This window comes from Arachis duranensis, chromosome 4, assembly GCF_000817695.3.
Source record: "Arachis duranensis cultivar V14167 chromosome 4, aradu.V14167.gnm2.J7QH, whole genome shotgun sequence".
In the NCBI taxonomy this organism is placed as follows: Eukaryota; Viridiplantae; Streptophyta; class Magnoliopsida; order Fabales; family Fabaceae; genus Arachis; species Arachis duranensis.
The window spans coordinates 7,741,214-7,763,504 of NC_029775.3; the positions used below are offsets into that span (position 1 = coordinate 7,741,214).

Here is a 22,291-nt window from a genome sequence, read left to right on the forward strand (position 1 = left end):
AAATATATATTAAAAATAAAATAATGCATACATTTATATTCAAATATAAATTGAGTGAATTTTTTTATACATATAATATTTTTATATTTGCATATATTTTATTTAGTAATATTTAATTTGCATGCGATATTTGTGTACGGTGCCATGTCCCACAGTAGTCGTGTTACAAGCAAATAAAGAATCTGATCTCTCTAGCATGATATTGTAGGTTCCATCTCATTCTTTCCATTTTGTCTGCTCTCGGACCAATTTGTAATTTATTTTTTCTCCTCATCAATACTAACATATATATAAAGCCAAAATGCAATAACTTTATTTGCTCCATCGTTTTCTTTTCAATTAATTTTAGTGATTCCCTCTAATTTTGTACCACCCTCAATAATTTCCTCTTAATTATTTGGGCCTTTAATTAATTGCTTTGCTTGACCTAATTATGTGCTACAAATATGTATAGGGATGGCAAAACTCTCCGAGACGCGGGGATTCCTGCGGAGACTGCTCCGAATGGGGATCCGACTGTGGAGAATTTTTTCCGTGGGGATGAGGACGGGGGACAAAATTTCTCCGAGGCAGACGCGGGGACCCGAGCGGGGATCCCCACCCCATCCCCGCTAATTCCCGAAGTTCATAAATTTACTGAATTGTGCTTAATAGTTTATTTTTCATATATGTTTTTTAGTCATTTCACACATACACACATATATATAGAAACTCAAAACTCCTAATCCTCATTTGCATAACTCTTCTTCAATTCAGAAATATCTAACGTTGTCCATACTCCAGCCAACCTCTCTGCAGCCACCCTCTCGCTGTTCTCCCTTCTCACCGCATCGTCACACCTCACCGTGCCATGATCCTCACCGCATCGTGCTCTCTATTTGCGGCATTCCCGTTGCCGCGTCTCCCACCTTGTCCACTTCTCTATCCTCTGGCTTGCCATTGCGTCTCCCCATTGTGTCATTTCGAAAGAAGTCACCATCTTGTTGTTTAGACTTTTTGTATAAAATCTTGTTATTTTTGTATAGAATGGATACTTTCACCTCTATTCATATGAAAAATTAATAATTAGTTAGAACTATCAGATAGATGGGGAATGGGGTCCCCGCGAAGAATGGAGCCCTGTGGGGAATAAAGATGAGGAGCAATATTCTCCCACGGCGGGGAATGAGGGCGGGAACGGGGAGTAAATCTGGGGGTGGGGATGGGGAGCAGGGAGGCATCCCCCGCCCCCGCCCCCGCCCCATTGACATCCCTAAATATGTAGTTGATCAAATCCATGCATTTATCTGAAGATGTTAGTGTACTACATTACATAATTGACCCTAGATTGTTCATTACATTTATACCTTAGTAATTAACTTTAATTATATACTGTGCGACCATATGATAAGTGTATATATACTTATTTATACTAATACGATTACTTATGGATCCATATATAGGTCCTAACTATATATATCTATGTAATGAATGTGTAGGGCGCATGTGACTAATTAAATCAAAGTTAACCAATTTTGACGAGCAAGAAAAAAGCAATTAAGTGACGTTTATTGTGAAATGGAGCACGCAAAGCTCACTTCCGTAAACACACCAACATGCTCATAACTCCACTCTTCGCCGCGCCTTTTTCTTTGCCACTTAACCGTTTTTTTCTTTCTTCTAAAAATATAATTTATATACTAATTTTAGTTACTAATAATTTAATTTATTTTTAATATTAATATATATATATATATTATACTAATAACTAATTTTAATAGTTAATTTTAGTATATACATAATATAAATTTTTTTGGATATGATTTAGCCAAATTAAATATTTTTCAGTCAAATTGATCGGATATGAATATAATACTGTCAATATTTGAATTTTTATACAAAAATAATCAAACCACTAATCCAAAAAATTTAAATTAACAAGTGAAAGCAATATAAATAGTTATGACTAATAATTACTATGTTCTAAAATTATTCGTTCAAAAAATTTAAATTAATAGATGAAAATATCATAAATAGTTATATTTTTAATAAAGATAATTTTAGATATTTTTATACGAAGTTCATTGTATATATGGCTGCGTTTGTTTATAGAATTGAGACAGGGACACAGACACACAAAATCATGTTTGACAGAGGAGATATGAACAGAGACAATAATGTGTCCAGAGACATTGAATTAGTGTATTTTGTATTCATTCTAACAGTAAGGACACGGAGACAATAACAAGGACACAACTTATTTTTTATTTTTTTTTTATTATTCTTGTTAATTTTTCATAATTATATTTTTTATTATTATATTTTTTATCTCAAATTTTTTTAATGAAAAAAATAAAAAAAATTAAATTTTCATAATTTGTTATAGTTTATCACCAAATAGAATACAAGAATACAAAATTTTGTGTCTCTACCCATTAGTATTTTATCCTATTCTCAGTGTCTTGTCCTGTTCTCAGAAACAAAAGCATGGATGAATAAACAACTTTTTTTTTTCTTTAATTGTGTACCAAAATTGATGAAGAAATTTGAAAGAGAGAAAAAAAAACAGGGATATGATATAGCTTGTATTGTACAAGTAAGTACAAAATTCTTAGCTTTAAATACCGTCAGAAACCGTTCCATGCCCCACGACTCCACCCTCCATCACCACTCCTACTATATCTCTCAATTTTCTGCTTACCATTAATTCACATTCACATACACATAAACACATTCTCTTCTTTTAATTAATTTTTGTTCTCATTATCTCTCAACACACACACTACTACACTACATCCTTTTCAATTCATTAATTCTACTATTATTCATCACGTTTTCCGAAATGGCAAAACAACTCCCTCATACTCTTCTTCTCCGCCATGCATTGTTTTGCTCCTTATTCTTCACACAAATCTTAGCCAAATCAACAACCTACAATGTGGTCGACTTTGGAGCCGACCCAACCGGCCTCAAGGACTCCACACTGGCCTTCCTAGGTGCGTGGAGCAATGCGTGCGGGTCCTGGCGACCCGCATGCATCCAAGTACCTCCAGGGCAGTTCCTGCTTGGAACTGCCACGAGGTTCGGAGGGCCATGCAACAACAAGGTAATCTCCATAAGCATGGGAGGGGCGACGTTGGTGGGTCCCTCTGACTACAGGGCCATCGGAGAAGCACTGCATTGGTTGACTTTTGACCAGGTCAGCGGCGTTAGGATTCACGGTGGCGTTCTTGATGCCCGTGGCGGTTCCTTGTGGGCTTGCAAGAGTTCTGGCCAACCTTGCCCAATTGGAGCCATAGTAAGTTCCATCAACATTATTATTGAAATTTGAATGAAAATGGAATAGTAAGTGATGGGTTACGGGAATGAGGGGCATTACTGTCTTTTCAGCTAAATCCAGGTGAAAAGAGAGATGATGAAACCGTTTTGTAACCGTTCACTCTCTCTGTTGAAGCAAAATTGGCAAGTGTCCGAGGTAGACACTCAATAAGGTTTTCATACGATGTTGTTGGTCCACAAAATAGTGTATCATTGTATATTATCATGCTAGGAGACTAATTAACGGATTTTTAGCTAACATATAACTAATGACTATTTTTTTATTGACTTTCTTTCATAAATTAAAAATAAACTTTGATTAATTAATGTTTTATGCATATTAATTATTTAAGAATGAAAAATTTTGCCATATAGCATTCCTATGTTATATAGAGTAGTATTTTTGTGTGGATCCTGTTTGCCAGATTTACGGCTTCAAAACTCATCACTCCCATGCACCTTTCATTCTTTATCGCCACCATTCCCACCACATGACAAAATAAATAATAAAAAATTAAACTCAGGTTTATTCAATTTATATACTATCTTCCTAATAATTTTCTTAGCGAATTCGGAAAAAATATTGAATATTTAAAAATTTAATAAAGAATACTGATATCACTCGTATTTTGATAAGGTTTTTAAAAAAATTATGTATAATAAAATAATTATTATCCTGATTTAAAATTAAGTGAATGATTATTTGTGGAAGCAGACACTTGGAATCACAAATTCCAACAACGTTGTTGTTACGGGGTTGACCTCAATTAACAGTCAACTGTTTCACATGATCATCAGTGGATGCAACAACGTCAAAGTGCACGGAGTGAAGATCATGGCCCCCGGAAACAGCCCCAACACCGACGGCATCCACGTCCAGTTCTCCTCTGACATCACCATTCTCAACCCAAGAATCCGGACCGGCGACGACTGTGTCTCCGTCGGCCCCGGCACCAAAAATTTGTGGGTTGAGGATATTGCATGTGGACCTGGCCATGGAATTAGGTTTATTTCTCAATTTAATGCATTTGTTTTATTTTGTTTGAATTCAGCGAATGATTTCTGTTGGTTAACATTAAAGTAATTTTATAGTATCAGATGATAAAAAAATTTCAAAATTATCAAAGTAAGTAATAATTTAGTATAATTTATAAGGGAGAAATATTATTATTTCTAGATATAGTATTGTATGTCATTCTTTGCTTTTGTATTTTTTTAAGATTATTCTCTAATATAAGTGACATTATGAGATAATCTTAAACTGTTTTACATAAAAACTAGAAACTAAAATTATTACTTCTATTTTGATAATATCACATTATTAAAAATGGAAGTGTCACTGTCTTAATAACAAATAGCTATTAGGGTGGTATAAAAAATAAACTTAAGAAATAAATAAACTTCTAATTTTTTAATTCAAATACACATATGTTTTTATTAATTGAAATATAAAAATATTTTTGACTTTCTAAAATATGAAATATTTAAGTTTCTCCTTTTAAAATATATAAGAACAAATCGATCTTCAAAATTTAGATTTCTCGCATTTTAAAAATGAGGGATATTTTTGTAATTTTAATTAATCGAAAATTTATTTATCTTTGAGATAAAAAGTTAGAACCTATTTATGGTTGAGTTTAATTTGGATGAACTGATAATATAAAGCGTGTAATTATGTAATTGGATGCACTGTAAAACTACTTACATCAAAATTAAATTCTTTCTCGTTTACTCTAAATTTTATTTGATGAATTATTATTATGAATGTTTTTGTGGGGTGCAGCATAGGAAGCTTAGGATGGGGCATGAACGAAGATGGTGTGACCAATGTGACGGTTAGAACGGCAACATTCTCAAAGACTATGAACGGTTTTAGGATAAAATCTTGGGGGAGACCCAGCAATGGGTTTGTGAATAATGTACATTTTGAGCATGCATTTATGTCTGATGTTCAAAACCCCATTGTCATTGACCAGCATTACTGCCCTTATTACACTGGCTGCCCTCAAATGGTAATCACTCTCATTCTATCTCCTTATTCATTCCTAGGGACACTTTTGTCTTATTGCCTTCAGTGTATGTAATTCTTATTGTAGGCCTCTGGAATCAGGATCAGCGATATTTCGTATAAGGACATACATGGAACATCTGCAACACAGGTTGCTATGAAATTTGATTGTAGTTTGAAGCATCCATGCAGACGGTTAAGGTTGGAGGATGTGAACCTAACCTACAAGAACCAAGTTCCTCAAGCATCTTGTAGAAATGCCGGTGGAACTGCATTTGGTACAGTTCAACCCGAGAGTTGCTTTTAGGGTAATTAGTTTCGTGTACATACGATTTATCATGAGATATTGCGTTTGGTTTGCGTTTTTATTTATTGTTTACATTTTTAGTGTTTTCTATTTTTAAGATTTTGTGAAAAAAAAAGAAGAGAAAACAATGAAAATAATACAATTATATATTCTGTTTTCATATGTTTTTTCTCTTTTCACAAAATTTTATAAATAAAAAATATTAATGATAGCAACAAAAATAAAATACAAACCGAATGCATAGTTAATGATTTTTTTTGTTTTTGTATTTTTGGTCAACATTTTTCTTGTAACTTCATTTTGTGTAAGTGTGTGTTTGGTTGAACAACTTTATAGTCTTTTGATGAGTTTATATATACTGGAGTTTTGTTGGTGGGTGAGAAAAGGTAACTTGTTTGAGAGTATGATATTTGTAATTTATATGGTGAATTGGTGATTATTACTACTAGGTTTTTGTGTTTTGTGGATGTGGTTTTTTATTTTTCTTCTTTTCCTTGCCAATCATTTGTGTTTCGCTACTTTGTTATTGATTATAGAAGTTACAATGAATTTCCAACTAGTTATATAATGTATATCTACTGAATTATATGCCATTATTGGAGGGTTATAGGGAGAGAATGACAAAAAAGTAAAAAATTAATAATTCATTTTATCAATATAATTAGTTGCTTCAAATTATAGATTTGAATTTGAAATAAATTAGAATGTACTTTTAATATAAATAGAATTCTTTTTTAATTTTGAAAGTTTTTCAAACACACTCTTTGTGAGGGATAATAATTAAAACAATTTTTTTATTTGTAGGTAAATTTGAAAGAATTGTGTTGAGATATAGTGAATTAATCACTAATGGGGGAATTTGGAGTGGTAAAAAAAGAGAGGAGAAAAGGTCTCCATTTTTTTTCTTTTCTTTTCTTTTTCCCAAATAATTACAAATACTTGAAATCACAACCTCAAATAATAATCTCAAGAGATTACTCATTATTTTAAGAATTTTAGCCAAACTAGTATCTATCTATCTATCTATCTATCTATCTATTAGAATTTGAACTCTAAATTAGGGTATCTGAAACCACAAATTTATATACTTAATTAGTTGGAAGATATAAGGGATTGAAAATGACATGAATACATTGTGTTTATAGATATTTTGCAAACATGATGTGTATTTGAACCAATAACAATAACTTGGAATAAGGTCATAGCCAATGATACTTTTCTACTTCCTATTAGCATCAGCATACTACAAAAGGAAGAAAAGATAGTTAATTTAGCATTATTTTAATTCATATTATAGAAAATACCCCCTTGTTTATTGGGTGTTCACTATTACATTTTACAAATTACAAGGGCATAAGATTTTCACTATTGAGCATAATATCACATAAAATTTCAAGAGAGGTCAGTGTATGATTTTGTTAACGAAGAGACAAATCAAAATGTAAAAGCTTAGTTTAAAATTCTAGAGCAATATTATTATGAAAACAATAAATCCAATTGGACCTGTTTGGCTGAAGGAATCTCTAGTTTGAGAATTTTGAAATTAACAAAGAACCTTAGTTCACTTCTGATGATCAACAATATAATCAAGAGAGTAGTAAATTACTTGAAAGCCATGGCAACATAAAGCAGCAAAAGCATTGCAATTTGAAAATCAAAATGCTCTTCTAGTGAACAATTATGATATGCACTTATGCAGTTACTGCAGATAGCAGTGAATCGAATCAACTTGAAACTCAGCATACAAGTAACATTGAGACTAATGAATATATGATGGTCAATTCTTATATCTTCCTAACCTATTTTATGTGAACCAAGCAAGAAGAAACTATACTCATGAAAACAAATTAAAATCAAGAAAAAAGTGCTTCAAAACCATAGCAGTAGCTCAAAAGAAAGCAGAAATTGAAGATCTTAATTAATGTCAAAAATCAAATGGTCTAACTGAAGATATTCAAATAATCCAAGCAGATTTCTCCCCTCTAACAACATTTCACCTTTTTTCCCCACTTCTTTTTCTTACTCTAACTACTCTTTTCACCTTCAATTTTCTTTGGTTTCTTCGCAGTTGCCTGCGAATACAGGAAAGTTCCGAGAATGGCAATGGCGGATCCTAGGCCATTAAGTGGTCTAACCGGATTCCTGAACACCAAAACCGACGACACGATCACCACCACTCTCTTCATTGTGTTCCCAACTGAAAAAGTTAAAGGACTAATCTCATCCAAGGCTTGGTAAGATGATTGGTTATAGAGATGGTAGAACACACCAGAAAGCAAAACCCAAATATAAAATGTGGATGGTTTTCCAATAGCTTCAATTGCCTTATAATACCCCGGAATCCATTGAGACCCTTCAATGAAAACAGCCACAGGAAACAAATAAAACAATGAAACTATAGTAATCCAACCATATAAGTTCAATCCATCAACCTCCTTGAAATTCTGCAAACTTCTCTTAGAATATATATTCCTCAACACAAATCCAACATTGCTAATTAAGGCACCCCACAATCCTTGCAAGTTGAAAGACACTTCAGTTACTGCAGCTAGAGAACAACCAAGAACAATAGGTAGAATTGAGAGCCAAACCTGAATAGGGAACCTATCACCAAGAACAGAACAGAATATGACAGAGAAAACAGGTTCTGCTGATTTGATTACATGAGTGAATGAAACAGCAACCTTAGAGAATGAGACACAAGCTGAGATGTGGCCTATTGTGTGGAACAAAGCAGGTCCAAGAAGTGCAAAGATGAAAGGCTTTGAGATTTTTGGACATGGCTGGAGCTTTAAGGCCCATAGAGTTAGCATCCAAATTGAACCAACAAATAGCTGGAATGAAGCTAGAAGCCATGGAAATGGGAAAATGTTCAAGGCCTTCTTGTTGTAAATGTTGAAGATGATGTTTTGGAAGTACCATAGACCAAAAACAAGTGCAAGCTTTAGGGTCTTTGATTTGGGGGCTACACTTTCTTCTCCTCCTTCAGGATTGGCACCAGAAGAAGCTGCTTTCACAACTTGGTTAATGGGTTTTGCTTTGGATTCAAAAGGGTGTGTGAGGAACCTGTTGAAAGTTCCTAACTTCGTAATTGAATCTTGGATCTGAGATGTGGGCATGAAAGAAAGCTTGGAACTTTGGTGACCTTGTTCATGGAGCTGGGAAGTGGTGGTGGTTCTGAGGCAGGGTAGGTTCTTGTGGCTTTGAACCTTGCTGAGGAGATTTGACCTGAAAATGGTGGATGCATTTATGGAAGAATTGTGATTGTGTTTGGTGAAAGTGACACTGGAAGATGAAGGTGAAACTACATTCAAAGACAACATTTTTTGTGTGGCTGTTCCTTCTTCCCTTTTTCACAAGGTAGAAGAAGAAGTGACTGAAAAGAATAAGAGAATGGAGAGAAAAAAAAAAAAAAAAAAACTGATGGAAAGGTGAAGAAACAAAAAGGTAGAAGCTTTGGAAGTTTAAAATTGGAGTTGGAAAGTTGAGATTCCAGCAGCTACAGGGATTGAAGTCCTGCTAACTGCTGAGAGCATACACCGAACTGTGGTCTGTGTAGCATGTACCTAAAACCTAGTACAGTTTGGAGACTTAGAGAGTTAGAGGTACAATTTTGTCCCTACAAGTCTACAACTCTTTTGTTTTATTTTATTTTTTCAATTTGAAAAATTATGTAATTTGGTCCATAAATCCACAAGTTTAATGTTTTTTAGAAGTTATTATTTGAAAATTAATCTGAATTAAATAATTGTTCATTTGTTTGTACAAATAAGTTCAACATTATTTGTTTTCCCCAGACACATTCAACATTAATTGATTTTCTATTAATTTATCAATTTATTTTTGTTAATCTTGCTAAAGTAGGCAAATAATTAAGCCAAAAACTACAAGATATTCAATTGAAATAATTACACTTAAAATCCAGATATACTTAATAATCCAATTCTAAATTAATAAAATGGAAAACTCCATTTTTGAACATTGCAAATATGAAGAAATAATTATTTATAATACGCTAGTTGAACAATAAGCACTTTTTAAATTTTGTTATGGAGATTAGAATGGGATAGGACCTAATATGGAGAGCAAGCGTGCTTTACCTACTTGTGGTGTCAGCGATGAGAAATTGGACGGTGCAAGTTGTTCCTGACTAATCGGACGGTTCGAGTTCCTCGTGACAAAACGGACGGTCCGAGTTCTTCCTCCCCAGCCACGTATCGCATACGTGTTACTCCCCACAAACGGTGTCCCTTTAACCCAACACACCCCCTTCATTGCATACATACCCACCCAGCATCCATTCCTTCTTTTTCTTCCTCCTTGAACGCGGTCTGCTTCATCTACTTCACTAAAAAAAATTAAAATGTCAAAGAAACAAAAATTTAAAAATGTTAATCGTCTTGAATTTCACATTGTAAAATATCTCAACCATTCTGATTATGTAAGTTTATTTGTTAAATTTTATTTATATTTTAGAATTATAATTATTATGTTTAGAAATTTAATTATAATTATTGTTGTTAGAACTGAAGAAGATATATGTGACTTAATTATTATTTTTATTGATAGAAATTTAGAAATATATGTTTAAATAAAGTGTAAATATAGTTGATTCTTGTTTAAAATTTTTTGTAATATAATAGATTAGTAATAAAAAATACTTTTTTAGAATTTTTTGCAATAATATTAGAAGTTATAATTAAGTAGTTAGCTGTTATAATTAAGTTTAGAAATTTAGGAATATATATTTAAATAATAGTTAGAAATATCTATGTTTAAATGTAGTTAATTCGTGTTTAGATTTTATTGTAATATAATAGATTAGTAATAAAAAAATACTTGTTTAGAATTTTTTGTAATAATATTAGAAATTATAATTAAGTAGTTAACTGTTATAATTAATTTTAGAAATTTAGGAATATATGTTTAAATAATAATTAAAAATATGTATGTTTAAATGTAGTTAATGCTTGTTTAGAATTTTTTCTAATATAATAGATTAGTAATAAAAAATACTTGTTTAAGTGTATAATTTTTTGGAATAATGATAATTTCGATTAATAATTAGGATCTGTAAAATATAATGTCTTTGTATTTTCGGTAATAATTATTTGTTTATTGTTAGTCTTTCAATTGACAGAAATATATTATTGTAGTTGAGGTTTTAATATTATTACCGTGGAACATTATTAGTTAGATCGAAATTGGAAGTATCTATTAGTTCTTATTATTTGTAGTAAGTTAGAAATGAGTTCTAGGAATATTAATTAAATTTAGAAGTTAAAATATTATTACTTAGTAAATTGGATTCAGTAAAATTATTTGTTTTAATTAGATTTTTTAAAATTATTTATGATAGTTGTGAAATTTTAATTAATATTTGCTATCCTTTTGTAGAGTTCACGGATGTTGATATGTGATCACCCTGTCCCTCTGGATCGGTACAATGAGAGGGTGGAAGAACATTTACGATCTACTGGTTTTTACCATGTGGCCCAAATTGGAGTAGTCCAATGTCAGAAAGTACTGATAAATGCTCTAGTCGAAATGTGGCACCCAGACACACATACCTTTCACCTTCCGGTTGGTGAATGTGCCGTGACACTGGAAGACGTGGCTATGATTCTCGGTCTTCCGACAGACGGTCTTCTAGTCACAGGGATGACTCTGAGTAGTTTTGAAGCCTTAGAGGTAAAGTGTCTACACCAATTTGGGGTTGCACCGAGAAAGTCAGACTGTAGAGGAAGATGCATAAAACTGACGTGGCTATGGGATTTAAAAGCACGGTTACAGTTAACTGATGAAAATAGTATACCGGTGTACGTGAAGTGCCACATTATGTTGTTGATCGGTACGATCTTGTTTGGAGACAAGTCTAGGGCATCTGTGCACTGGAAGTTTCTGCCTCTGCTCCGTGATTTTGCTAGTATCGGACAGTGCAGTTGGGGATCAGCATGCCTAGCATACCTGTACAGGGCGTTATGCAGGGCATCATGTTTTGACTGTAAGGAAATCGATGGTCCGGTAACACTTCTACTCGGTTGGGCTTGGATTCGCCTACCATATCTAGCTCCAGCTCCTAGGGAACCCCGCAGCTTTTCACTTGCAAATAGGTAACATTATCTTACATTTACCCCGTATCTTCATATTTAGAATCCAATTGTGTTAATAAAATAAGTCATATTAGGTGGCGTAACTGGGAGCGTGGAGACCGAGTCTATAGATATCTTAAGCTTGCTCACTTTAGGAAGGCCTTGGATGATCTTCAGGAAGGCCAGATGTGTTTTCATTAAAGTAGTATTTGTTTCAGGTTTAGTGATATTGTTATTTGGATTGTAATCATTTGTTTGCTTTATCTTTTTCAATTTGTGTGGGTTGCATATGTTGTTGATTGCGTTGATCCGGACATAATTCCTGCAGACATCTACATGCACTCGGTTGTGTAGAGTGCTACGGTGCTGTTGGTGTCTTTTGAATGCATTGAATGGCATGCAACTGATAGGTTTAGACGACAGTTCGGTTTCGTACAGGGTGTTCCTCATCAGGAACCGAATCTAGACAAGGAACATGGAGAAGTCTTGACTGGTCCTAAGAATCTTAACTGGGCCACAGCCACGACTCATTCATTTTGGGTGATGCAGTGGACAAACAGGTATAATCACGTTCTTACTGAGTTTTTCATGGCTCCACAGCATCCCTTAGATATTTACATGTACTGGTACCGTTCAAAATATGGCAATCACTTGAACTTGTCGAATCTTGTGGTTCAAGAGGATGTTGAGGGTAATCAGGTTATGGATGATGACAATCAAGAACATGAGCCACAATCACCGCCACCTCCACCTCCACCTCCACCTCTACTTCCACCTCAGTTCTCAAGTCAATATGTACCTCAAACACAGTTTACTCCATCATTCCCAATACATCAGCAGTATTAGAGTACGCCACAGTTTAACTCAGGAGACGGAGCTTCTATTAGCCAATTGCTTGGGCTCATGGCTTCAGATGCCGGCCAAGCACAATATGTCCATAAGCCTGATTTCATGGCGGGTACGTATTCCTTCGACGTGAGGCATCCATGTCGCACTTCCTCGGGTGTTTCTGGAGGGTTGGTATCTGGTGATTCTAGTAGGAGTGACGGTGGTCAAGAAATTCTTAATAGTCAAAACTCTCACTGTGTTTCAATGACTCTGATTGAAGAAAATGCTAAGACACTTGAGCATGAGACTAATGAGTATTTAGTGGATGAACCAGATGACGAGGAGGAGGAGGAGGATGAAGATGAGGACATAGACGAGGATGAAGAATCCCGTAATGTTAGGATAATTATATTACATACTTGTTTGGTCAATTGATGTTATTATATTCATGTATAGTATTTTGGTAAGGATTGATTATATTATGTACTTGCATGGTCTGATCCATTAGGATGGTCTAATTAATTAAAGTGTATACAGGTGAGTCATGTACTCCAGATGAGATAGGCAAAGGCTACAATCTTAGGGTTGATCCGCCGCGTCGTAACGCTAGTTGATACACTCCGTCTGTGTTCAATAAGGCTGTCAAGAAATGCAAAAATCTTGTGAAAGGTGTAAAGTGGGCAACGAAAAAGTAGTTATGGTGTAGTTAGTATTCTCTATGTATTAGTTAACTTTTCTAAGTATCAGTTCACTATTCTATGTATGAGTTAACTTTCCTAAGTACCAATTAACTATTCTATGCTTTGAGTTAACTTTTCTAAGTTTCATTTAATTATTATATGTATCATTACTATGCATGTGATGGAATACTTGGACAAATTATAATGTTTCAAATATTGTAAAATGTATGGACAAAATCTAAAGTTGGATATTTCATAGAGTAGATTGATATAAGTTACAATGTTTCAAATATCATAAAATATAATTATATTGAGCATTATTGTCGGCACTTGCACCACCTGTCTGACGACACCTACTATGATTGTGTCCCTTAGCCCCAAATTGTCTACATCGCCTAGGACGACATAACATTCGCGTGTCCATCTCATTCAAGAAGCGCGTCATCATGGGGTGACCTTTGGTAACACGTCTTAGGTACGGATTTGGTACGAATCGAGTACCGTTGTAAGCAGGCCAGGTAGTAGGATTTCTGAGTGGCCTAAACTTAGCTCGATAAACCCGTCTAACTTGGTCCATCTTGTAAACGTCATGCACATACACTTTCCAATCTAGTCGTTGATTTGCACAACATGCAAACACATGTCGACAAGGAATCCGGGTCACCTGGAACTCACCACAGTCACATCGTTGACGACGGAGGTCGACGGCATACTCCAGTCCATTTGGCATCTCACGCACTTCAAAGACATCATTCTGCCTGTCAAAGCAATTAACCTGGATGTTTCCTGCTGCAAGTTGATTTGCATGCAATTTTGAGGTCACAAGCTCAGAAAAAATATGGTCAGCATTAATCCGAACCTCCGCCTCGACTTTTTTTCGGGTGAACAGCTCATTAAGTCTGTAGAATGTTACTTTCACAAGCACAATGATGGGGAGATTTCGTGCACCCTTCAAGACTGAGTTGATGCATTCCACTAGGTTTGTCGTCATGTGACCCTATCGGTAACCACCATCGAATGTCAACGCATACTGTTCGCGGGGAATACGGTTTAACCAGTTAGTGTAGGCCTCGCCCCGTTCTCGTAAACGCTGGTAACGCACTTCATACTCGCGCACCGTCCTCGAATATCCTGCACAATATCAAATAACAAACAGAAAGAAAGAAGGATGACAAACACTAGGTTGTTTGCAACTTCGTCAATAACGAACTTTGAATTACTTAATGTTACCTATATTCACGACAAGCTTTTGTAGGTACAGTGCCTTGAATTTTCTCAGGAAGTTCGACTCTATATGCCTGATGCAAAACATGTGAAAAGCTCTAGGAGGTGATCAAGCTCCGTTACTGCGTGCCATAGCTACATTCATGGATTCGTGTCGGTCCGATATCAGTCCCACAGCATCCCGAGTCACAACATGTTGTCGCAGGTTACTAAGAAAAAAGTGTCACGCATCAGAAGTCTCTCTTTCCACAATAGCAAATGCAATTGGGACGATATTGTTATTACGATCCTATGAAACGGCCTCTAACAGGCAACCCTTATACTTTTCATACAAGTGAGTCCCATCCACCTAGACAACTAGCTTACAATGTCTGAATGCTCTAATGCAAGGGTAATAGCTCCAGAAGACTCGATGCAATACCCGGATATCACTTACCAAGTCATTGCCTTGATATGCAGGCATAGTCTCAAAATGTACGACAGCTGATGGCTCCTTATGACACATGACCTCAAACCAAATCGGCAACGCTTCGTATGATGCTTCCCAACCTCCAAATATTTTCTCTATTGACTTTTGCTTAGCCACCCAAGTTTTTCGATAATTGACGGTATAGTTGAATTTTGACTGCACTTCTGCAATAACTGATTTTACCTTTAACGAGGGGCCAGCCTCAACCAACGGCTTTATGGCTTCTGCAATTGTATTCGAATCTAGCTTCAAATGATCCTGAGAAATGGTGGCTCTGATACAAGTGTGACTGACGTTATACCTCCTTATAATCCAACAGTACTTTCTGTTGATCATGCTAACTCTGATAAGTCAATCACACTCAGACCCGTACTGTGTACACTTGGTATAAAATGTCAATGACTCCGACTCATACACCCGGTAGTCTATACTTTTTCAGAGGGTATACTCTTTCATCGCCTTAATAACAACTTTTCTAGAACTGAATTCCATCTCCACGGCGAATTCACCATCTGCGACAATTGAAATTTCTGCCACGACGGCAACCACACCATAAGTATTTAAAACACGATTATTTAATAACCGAAATTAAAAGTAAATCAGTACTCACTACATCAATAATGATATAAATAAACTTTTCATTAGGTTATTATCTCAATCTTAATAAAATAAAAAAATAAACACATAAATAAATACTGATTAATAAATACAAACTAACTAAATAACTAAAAATAAATACTAATCAACTAAATAACTTAATAAATACTAAAATAAATACTAATTAATAAATGCTAATTAACTAAACTAAATAAACACTGATTCCTAAATACTAATTAACTAAAATTATTATTATCTTAAACTTAACTAAATAAACACTTTTACAAATGCTAATTGAGTATATTTTCACAAGTCATTTAACTATTTGGTCCATCAATCAATATCAACTATTACAAAATTTTAATCCTTCTTATAAATATAGGCAATTACGTACCTACACTCATATATTCCGGAAATTCCGGAGCATGCATGACTTCCAAATCCAAAACTCACATGAAAAATGGCTCCTTAAACGGTACTTCGTTTGTGAGTGCATTTGCCACGTCTATCAGATTCGGAGCCATAGTGCCGTTACCTTGATCTTCATCTCCGTTTGGACCAACAACTTTGTAATTGCTTTCGAACTCTTCCTCACTGTCACTATTGTAATCTTCCCGTACAATATTTCGGTCGGCTTCAGATGGTTCGAATTCAATGTACAACTCGATGAACGAGATTTGAACACGACTTTCAATATACATTGAAAACATCTCTTGCATACTCGCTTCGTCCGTTATATATTTGGTTTGAAATTGATCGAATCCACCAAATACTGGTATGGGATATCTGTATAAAATACATGATATTTTTCTTGACATCTCCGAATCTATCTTCTCACAAATCACACCTTTGAACTCTTCAAATGAGATTGTAAAGGGAATAACAACATCTAACGGATCTTCACAAATAAATTTTACTCCTTCAGATGTTTGCAACAAAATCTGACCAAAATAATACACTTTCAAAAGGACTCTATCATCAATTTCTCTCACTCACTTAAACAGAATCAGAAACTTTACTATTAATTTTTTTTCATACCCAACAAGAGAGATACAAGACCATAAGAAAGAAGAAGAGCAAGTCGAAGAAGATGAAGAAGATTGGATCTGATAAGCTATTTACGCGTTACACACGACCCAGCGACTTGTGTAAGCTCATTCAAAATAATATATAATAATCAAATCGGACCGTTCGATTTGATTTTCCGAAAATAAAAAAAATTACTACATATACAAAACGGACGGTCCGATTAGCTTCAATCAAAATTTAAATCTTCCCTCCATGAAAAACGGACCCTCCGATTTGTTTACAAAAATTTTTTCCCAAAAAAATCGGATGGTCCGATTTCTTCACATCAAAGTTGAGCAAAAGCTGTCCCATAAATTTGTCTAGCACCTCTAAAGTCCATAACCAAGCACAACACATTCACAGCTTCCATAACAAAAAAAATGAGCCAACAATGAGAAATACGAACAACGTGAATAATAAGTTGTATTCAGGCTCATTAACTATCCAAAAAATTATATCTAATTAATTTAAAATTTAATTTTTAAAATTAAAATTAACTTTTTTTTTTAACCTATTGTGAAGTTGTTCTAAAAAAGTGTTATTTTTCTATATTTTCTCAATTACAATTTAATATAAAATTCATGATTATTCAATTTAAAAGGAATTAAGTACGTAAATATGAATAAACAACTATGCTAAGTGTTTACAAAAATATCAATCACCAAATTAATTATTAGTATAAAATACATATTAAAATAAAAATGTATATTAAAAATAAATTAAACGATATATATATACAAATATGTAGTAATTATTTAATAGTTTATTTTTAGTGTGCAAATAACATTTTACATAAATAAAACATTTTAGATAGAACAATATAATTTCTTTTTGTTAAATATTTGGAAATTTAATAATTTTGTAATTTAATTTTTATATACTGTCATAATAAAACATTTACATAAACAACTAGCCGTATAATCAACTAAAAAAACAATTAAAAACTAATACTTAAAAGGTTATCTAAAGTCTAAATGTACAAATCTAATTGAATAATTAAAAAATATTTTATACGGTTAGTATATGAAAACTAAACTCTTTCTTCTATCCCTTAAAATATCACAAATTTTCCATTTAACCCTTCTGTTTATCCTATATTCCATGCCAACTAATCCAAGGACTAAAGAGAAACAACAATACTTTTTGAGGGACTAATCCGAATCTGCATTGCAAAAATAAATGTTTCATAAACAACATATCTGTAAAAGATTTGAGCTCATTTTCCAAACAATGCCTTATTCTTTTTTGGCGTGCAAGTCCAAATCTGTTTGCAATGGAATCAGAAAATATTTGTGGCATGAAGGGGTAAAGAACATCCAATTCAGCAGGGTCTCAAACACACATGACACATCTAATGTTGGCTTGTAACCACACTCAATCGGCCTACCACTTCAAAATACATTCATTTGCAAGCCAACTTTTAAAATTAATTACAGCTAATCAGAACGGGGTAGAAATTTCAGCACAAGAGAACCTCTTCAATTTCTGATCTTTCTATCAACTTTCTTCGCTACAAGGATGAATGATTCATTGCCAATTCCAAGATCCAGAAGAGATGATGTGTCGTTGTCGAGCAGCACAGGTAATGGAGAGCCCTGCAAATTCAAAGACATGGCACTACATCAATACAAACTATATTCTAGTTTTCCAGCATATCAGTTTGAAAAGCTTTGCAACGATCAAGGGAAAATGAAATGATTTTTCAAGATTAAGTAGCCGGTAACTGAATCAGGCAATCGTGATTTGAACACACGTGCTATTTTTTTTTTAAATGAAAACAAACCTCTTCTTGAATAGCTTCAATGACTTCAGCTTAAAACAAGCTCTCACAGAAATTTCAGCTTACCAACCTGAGAAAAACAAGTCAATTAGAAAAACTGTGTTAGGTCTAAACAGGGTGAACATTACATTAATAAAAGAATAGATTTTTAACCGTAGTTGTTGCTGGCAGCTTCTTTGTAAACGGTTGCTTCTCACCCATGGATGCTCCAACACACTTCAAAGTGATAGCTGCATATCCCTATATCAAGTTAATGAAATATATCGCAAGTTTAGGATTTTTCAATTTATTTATTTATTTCAAAAAAGGATCAAATGCACAATAATTCAATCAGACTACATCCATGTGATGGAAAATTTTTTGTTTATAAATAAATTTCAGCCTCAAGGGTCAGTCTTGGGGTTATGGTAAATTATGAATTCATAATCTGACTACATCTATATGATGTAAAGAAAGCAGTTCCAGAGGAATATACACACAAAAAAATGTGTTTACAAGAAGCAAGAGACACAATAACTCAATCAGACATGAAAGACACGCTCAAAAAATACTCAGTACATAGCTTTTAGAGAAATCTTGCAGTGTGATCAAAACGGTTCGATTTCTAATGTTTATTCGACTGCTCTCCATAGTTTACAAATGGGTACTCATGAGAGGATATCTAAGTGTACAGCCGTTAAGATATTTAACAAGAATAATGAACCAAAACAAAATGTACCAGTACTCTGCTTATATTGATTCCGATAAGATGTAGCTCTTCAATAGCTGTCAATGATTGTCTAAGCCATTCAACATGCCCAGTTAAACATGAAACATTTAGTGGCTCCTAACAAACATGATGGGAATTTAAGCAGCAAATATAAGCTGGGGAAAGATATAGAAAGGAACCTGCCAATCTACACCAGTATCATTTAAAACTAGAATACGGATGCTCTCCAGTGGTGGAAGTTCTGATTTATATGGTGACACTAAGTTGTTAGATAAGTTGAGATCCTGCAAAGCAGGTAACTGTTCACAAATTTTGCCAACATCCTGCAAAAACATAAATAAAAAAGATACTGAGTAATAATTGTTGTCAATCAATATATTTCGCTATACAAAATAAGCAGAAAGAAATTTATATATGATCACTTACATTGTACATACATAAATTTGTCTCCCCTAATATACAACCACCTGTGGATTTAACAGACCTCAAAGAAGCTTTCATCAAAATCAATCACAATCACTTCCATTTTCACTTTCAATTTTGCTCTCAACTTCATTATTTTCTTCCAAGTTGAATGTGATTTTCATCTCTTGGCCAACTAACTCAGCTAGGTCCTTTCTATTGCAAACTTTGTAACCATCTATAATAGCCTTGAACAAAGACTTGCATGGCTCGATCTCTCCGCCTCTTAGTTGGGTAAATATCCGTTTCACGCCTTCAACCATGCCGGCTTTTCCATAACAACCTACCATATTAATCTGAGTCACAATGTCCGGCTCCAAATGCTTATCCTGCATTTTCATGTATGTGTTCAAGGCCTTGTTGATTTCTCCAGCCGAACCATATGCATAGATTGCCACATTATATGCATAGGAGTCAAGATCAACCTCGGATTCTATGAATGTCTGAACGGATTTAAGCGCCAAATTGTGCATACCAACTAAAGAATACAAAGCAGTGATCGCAGCTTGTCGCGCATAAGGCTTCCCCTCCTTCAGAGATGACTCCAACTGCACAACTGCTTCAATTGGAAACCCTCCCTTCTTTAATACAGTGAACAACACTTTAAAAGTTCCATTATTTGGCAAAAGCTTCTTAGATATTATCTCATGTATTAGTTCACCACACTCATAAAGCTGTCCATGAGTGGCATAACAAACCAGTACCTTATTATATGAAACACAATCCCTCAGTAAACCTAAAAGCCTCATCTCCTCCGCAATCTCAATGGCCTCGTCAATCCTTCCCACATCTTTATAAAGATACATCATTGTCACGTATGAAATCCCGTCTGCCCAGCCCTTTTCTCTCAAATTCTCGAAAGCCATCTTGGCTTCGGATACCAATCCAAGATCTGCAAAGAGACTGATCATACTATTGCACGCGACTAAATCAAGACCACCTTCCAAGCTCTGCATCCGTTCATAAATCGCTTTTACTCCTTCCAAGTTCCCAACCTTACAATAAGACTTTAGCAAGGATGTCAACACAACTAAATTGGCAGATAATCCGGATTCTTCCATAATGTTGAAATACCTAAGTGCCTCCTCAAGACTACCGTATTCTGCAAATCCGTTTATTAAAGATCCATACACAACCTCATTTGGTTTTACTCCCGCTCGTAGCATTTCCTGGTACACACTGACAGCATCAGAAAGCTGACTGAGACGAGCATAGGATGCAATAACAGCAGAAAAAGTCTGACAATGTGGCTTAAATGCCATCCCTTGCATTTCAACCATGAGATCTCTTGCCTGATCGACTAAATCAGCACCGGATAACATCTGAATGAGAGAATTATAAGTGCAACCATCAGGCCAAGTCCCATGATTCTTCATTCCCCTGAAGAGAGAAACAGCTTTGTTGTAAAGTTTTCCTTTGCCATACGCTTTGATCAAGACATTGTATTCTATGACATCCCTTCTCTGTCCAGGCACACCTCTTTCCCAATAAAACACATTCTCGGCTTCAAGCCAATGTCCCTTTTCAGCAAAAGCATCCATAATTGCAGCACATATACTTGATGATGGTACACCGTTCATTAGAAATTTCTGAAGCATATCATTTGCTTTGTCAAGGGCTCCTTCGTTAACATACATCTCGATGATACTAGGAAGAGAGTGCTCATCGACAGAAACAGAAGATTTCTCCATTTCATCAATCAGAGTTTCCACAGCTTGAACCATATTCTTTAAGCATAACGCACCAAGAAGAGCTCTGTGAGTTACATCATCCGGAAAGAGCCCAACATCCCTAATCCTTCTATAACAACAAAGAGCAGCATCAATATTCCCCGAATTAGCATACAAGGACAGAAGGATATTGTAAGTTTTCGTATCAGGGGATATACCCTTTTCTTCCATTTTATTAAGCAGAGATTCAGCTTCCAACAAATTACCATGACTTCCACAGATAAAGATCATAGTATTAAAAGTGATTGTATCCATTGCCACTCCGGATTTTAACATATCAGCAAAGACTTCGGCAGCATCCTTTAGTCGTCCGGCCTTGCCATACAAATCTATCATGGTATTGAAAGTTGAAGTCAACCGGGGTTTCTGGGGACCAATCTCCTTGTTTGATGAACTCAAAATGTTTCTCCCACCCGTCTTAAACAGCTCGGTCGAAAGGAAATGCTTGAAACTAATAGGCATCGATCTAGAACCATTCGTAGCAGTAACTGATAGAGAATCCAAATCAAGATCATCTAACTCAACCCTACCATCACACCAATCCTTGTAAAACCTATCTGCCCTATCAAACTCTCCCACATCCTTCAACACCTTAACAATCGTACTCATTGTAACCTCATCAGGAAAAAAACCCCTCAACCTCATATGCTTAATCCACAGAAGTGCTTCTCTAACAAGACCTGCTTTCCCATACACATCAACAAGCATGCTATAAGTGTTATTAGTAGGCGAAACCCCGTTCTTCGCCATTTCGATCCAGAGAAGCCTCAATTGGTCCCATCTCTGAGCCTTACCAAGAACTCTAAGCACAACATTATAGTGAATCACATTGGGAACATACCCTTGCTGTGACTTAAACCACTCAAAAACCTTAACAACACGCTCCCACCTACCCTGTTCCCTAAGTATAACAGTTATCTCTTTAGGACTAAGATTCTCAGAGAAAGAATCAAGGGTCGCTTCAACATCAACAGAATACTCTAAGGATTTCAAAATTGAAGGTAAATTACCGCCATACCCCTTCTTCTTCTTGCTCTTCC

The 22,291-nt window shown here is 34.9% G+C and overlaps 5 protein-coding genes across 7 annotated transcripts in view; 2 read left to right on the top strand and 3 right to left on the bottom strand.

Annotated features, from left to right (window-relative positions):
• The first annotated feature begins 2,700 nt into the window (after positions 1–2,700).
• LOC107483106 (polygalacturonase-like) lies at positions 2,701–6,130 on the top strand. Its single transcript, XM_016103718.3, has 4 exons — positions 2,701–3,277; positions 4,013–4,302; positions 5,081–5,309; positions 5,394–6,130. The coding sequence occupies exons 1-4, from the start codon at positions 2,822–2,824 to the stop codon at positions 5,610–5,612; spliced, it is 1,194 nt and encodes a 397-aa protein (XP_015959204.1). The 5' UTR covers positions 2,701–2,821; the 3' UTR covers positions 5,613–6,130.
• Positions 6,131–7,506: 1,376 nt separating this feature from the next.
• On the bottom strand, positions 7,507–9,204 carry LOC107483121 (xylulose 5-phosphate/phosphate translocator, chloroplastic). Its single transcript, XM_016103740.3, is given in 3 exon segments — positions 7,507–7,751; positions 7,753–7,795; positions 7,798–9,204. Coding segments are annotated over 3 exon segments (1,296 nt in total). The 5' UTR covers positions 8,936–9,204; the 3' UTR covers positions 7,507–7,636.
• Positions 9,105–12,550, top strand: LOC110280408 (serine/threonine-protein phosphatase 7 long form homolog). The gene is made up of 3 exons (XM_052260431.1): positions 9,105–9,217; positions 11,010–11,725; positions 12,115–12,550. Exons 1-3 carry the CDS (start codon positions 9,173–9,175, stop codon positions 12,548–12,550), a joined length of 1,197 nt encoding a protein of 398 aa, XP_052116391.1. The 5' UTR covers positions 9,105–9,172.
• Positions 12,551–17,668: 5,118 nt separating this feature from the next.
• The window catches only part of LOC107483119 (tubulin-folding cofactor E), a 13,655-nt gene continuing 9,032 nt past the window's right edge, over positions 17,669–22,291 (bottom strand). Inside the window, exons 15-17 of one of the 3 annotated variants that reach the window (XM_052261162.1) lie at positions 18,504–18,580; positions 18,354–18,420; positions 17,669–18,165 (exon numbers count right to left, since the gene is read on the bottom strand). In XM_052261162.1, coding sequence (XP_052117122.1) covers positions 18,397–18,420; positions 18,504–18,580 — 101 coding nt within the window. In that variant the 3' untranslated portion in view covers positions 17,669–18,165; positions 18,354–18,396. The remainder of the gene's footprint in view (positions 18,166–18,353; positions 18,421–18,503; positions 18,581–22,291) is intronic. The other 2 variants (XM_052261159.1, XM_052261160.1) reach the window with 2 other exon arrangements.
• LOC107483091 (pentatricopeptide repeat-containing protein At1g73710) overlaps positions 19,239–22,291 on the bottom strand; it is a gene marked incomplete in the record, with an annotated part of 4,001 nt that continues 948 nt past the window's right edge. The window contains 2 exon segments of the mRNA XM_021139994.2: positions 19,239–19,382; positions 19,486–22,280. Of these exon segments, the coding sequence (XP_020995653.1) occupies positions 19,566–22,280 (2,715 nt within the window).

Excerpts from the sequence above, each read along its gene's own strand:
- LOC110280408 (XM_052260431.1), top strand. The coding sequence starts at position 9,173 with ATGTACCTAAAACCTAGTACAGTTTGGAGACTTAGAGAGTTAGAG. Across the intron at positions 9,218-11,009 it reads GGAGACTTAGAGAGTTAGAG|AGTTCACGGATGTTGATATG; the intron begins GTACAATTTTGT and ends ATCCTTTTGTAG. Across the intron at positions 11,726-12,114 it reads AGCTTTTCACTTGCAAATAG|GTTTAGACGACAGTTCGGTT; the intron begins GTAACATTATCT and ends TGCAACTGATAG.
- LOC107483106 (XM_016103718.3), top strand. The coding sequence starts at position 2,822 with ATGGCAAAACAACTCCCTCATACTCTTCTTCTCCGCCATGCATTGTTT. Across the intron at positions 3,278-4,012 it reads CTTGCCCAATTGGAGCCATA|ACACTTGGAATCACAAATTC; the intron begins GTAAGTTCCATC and ends TTGTGGAAGCAG. Across the intron at positions 5,310-5,393 it reads ACACTGGCTGCCCTCAAATG|GCCTCTGGAATCAGGATCAG; the intron begins GTAATCACTCTC and ends TTCTTATTGTAG.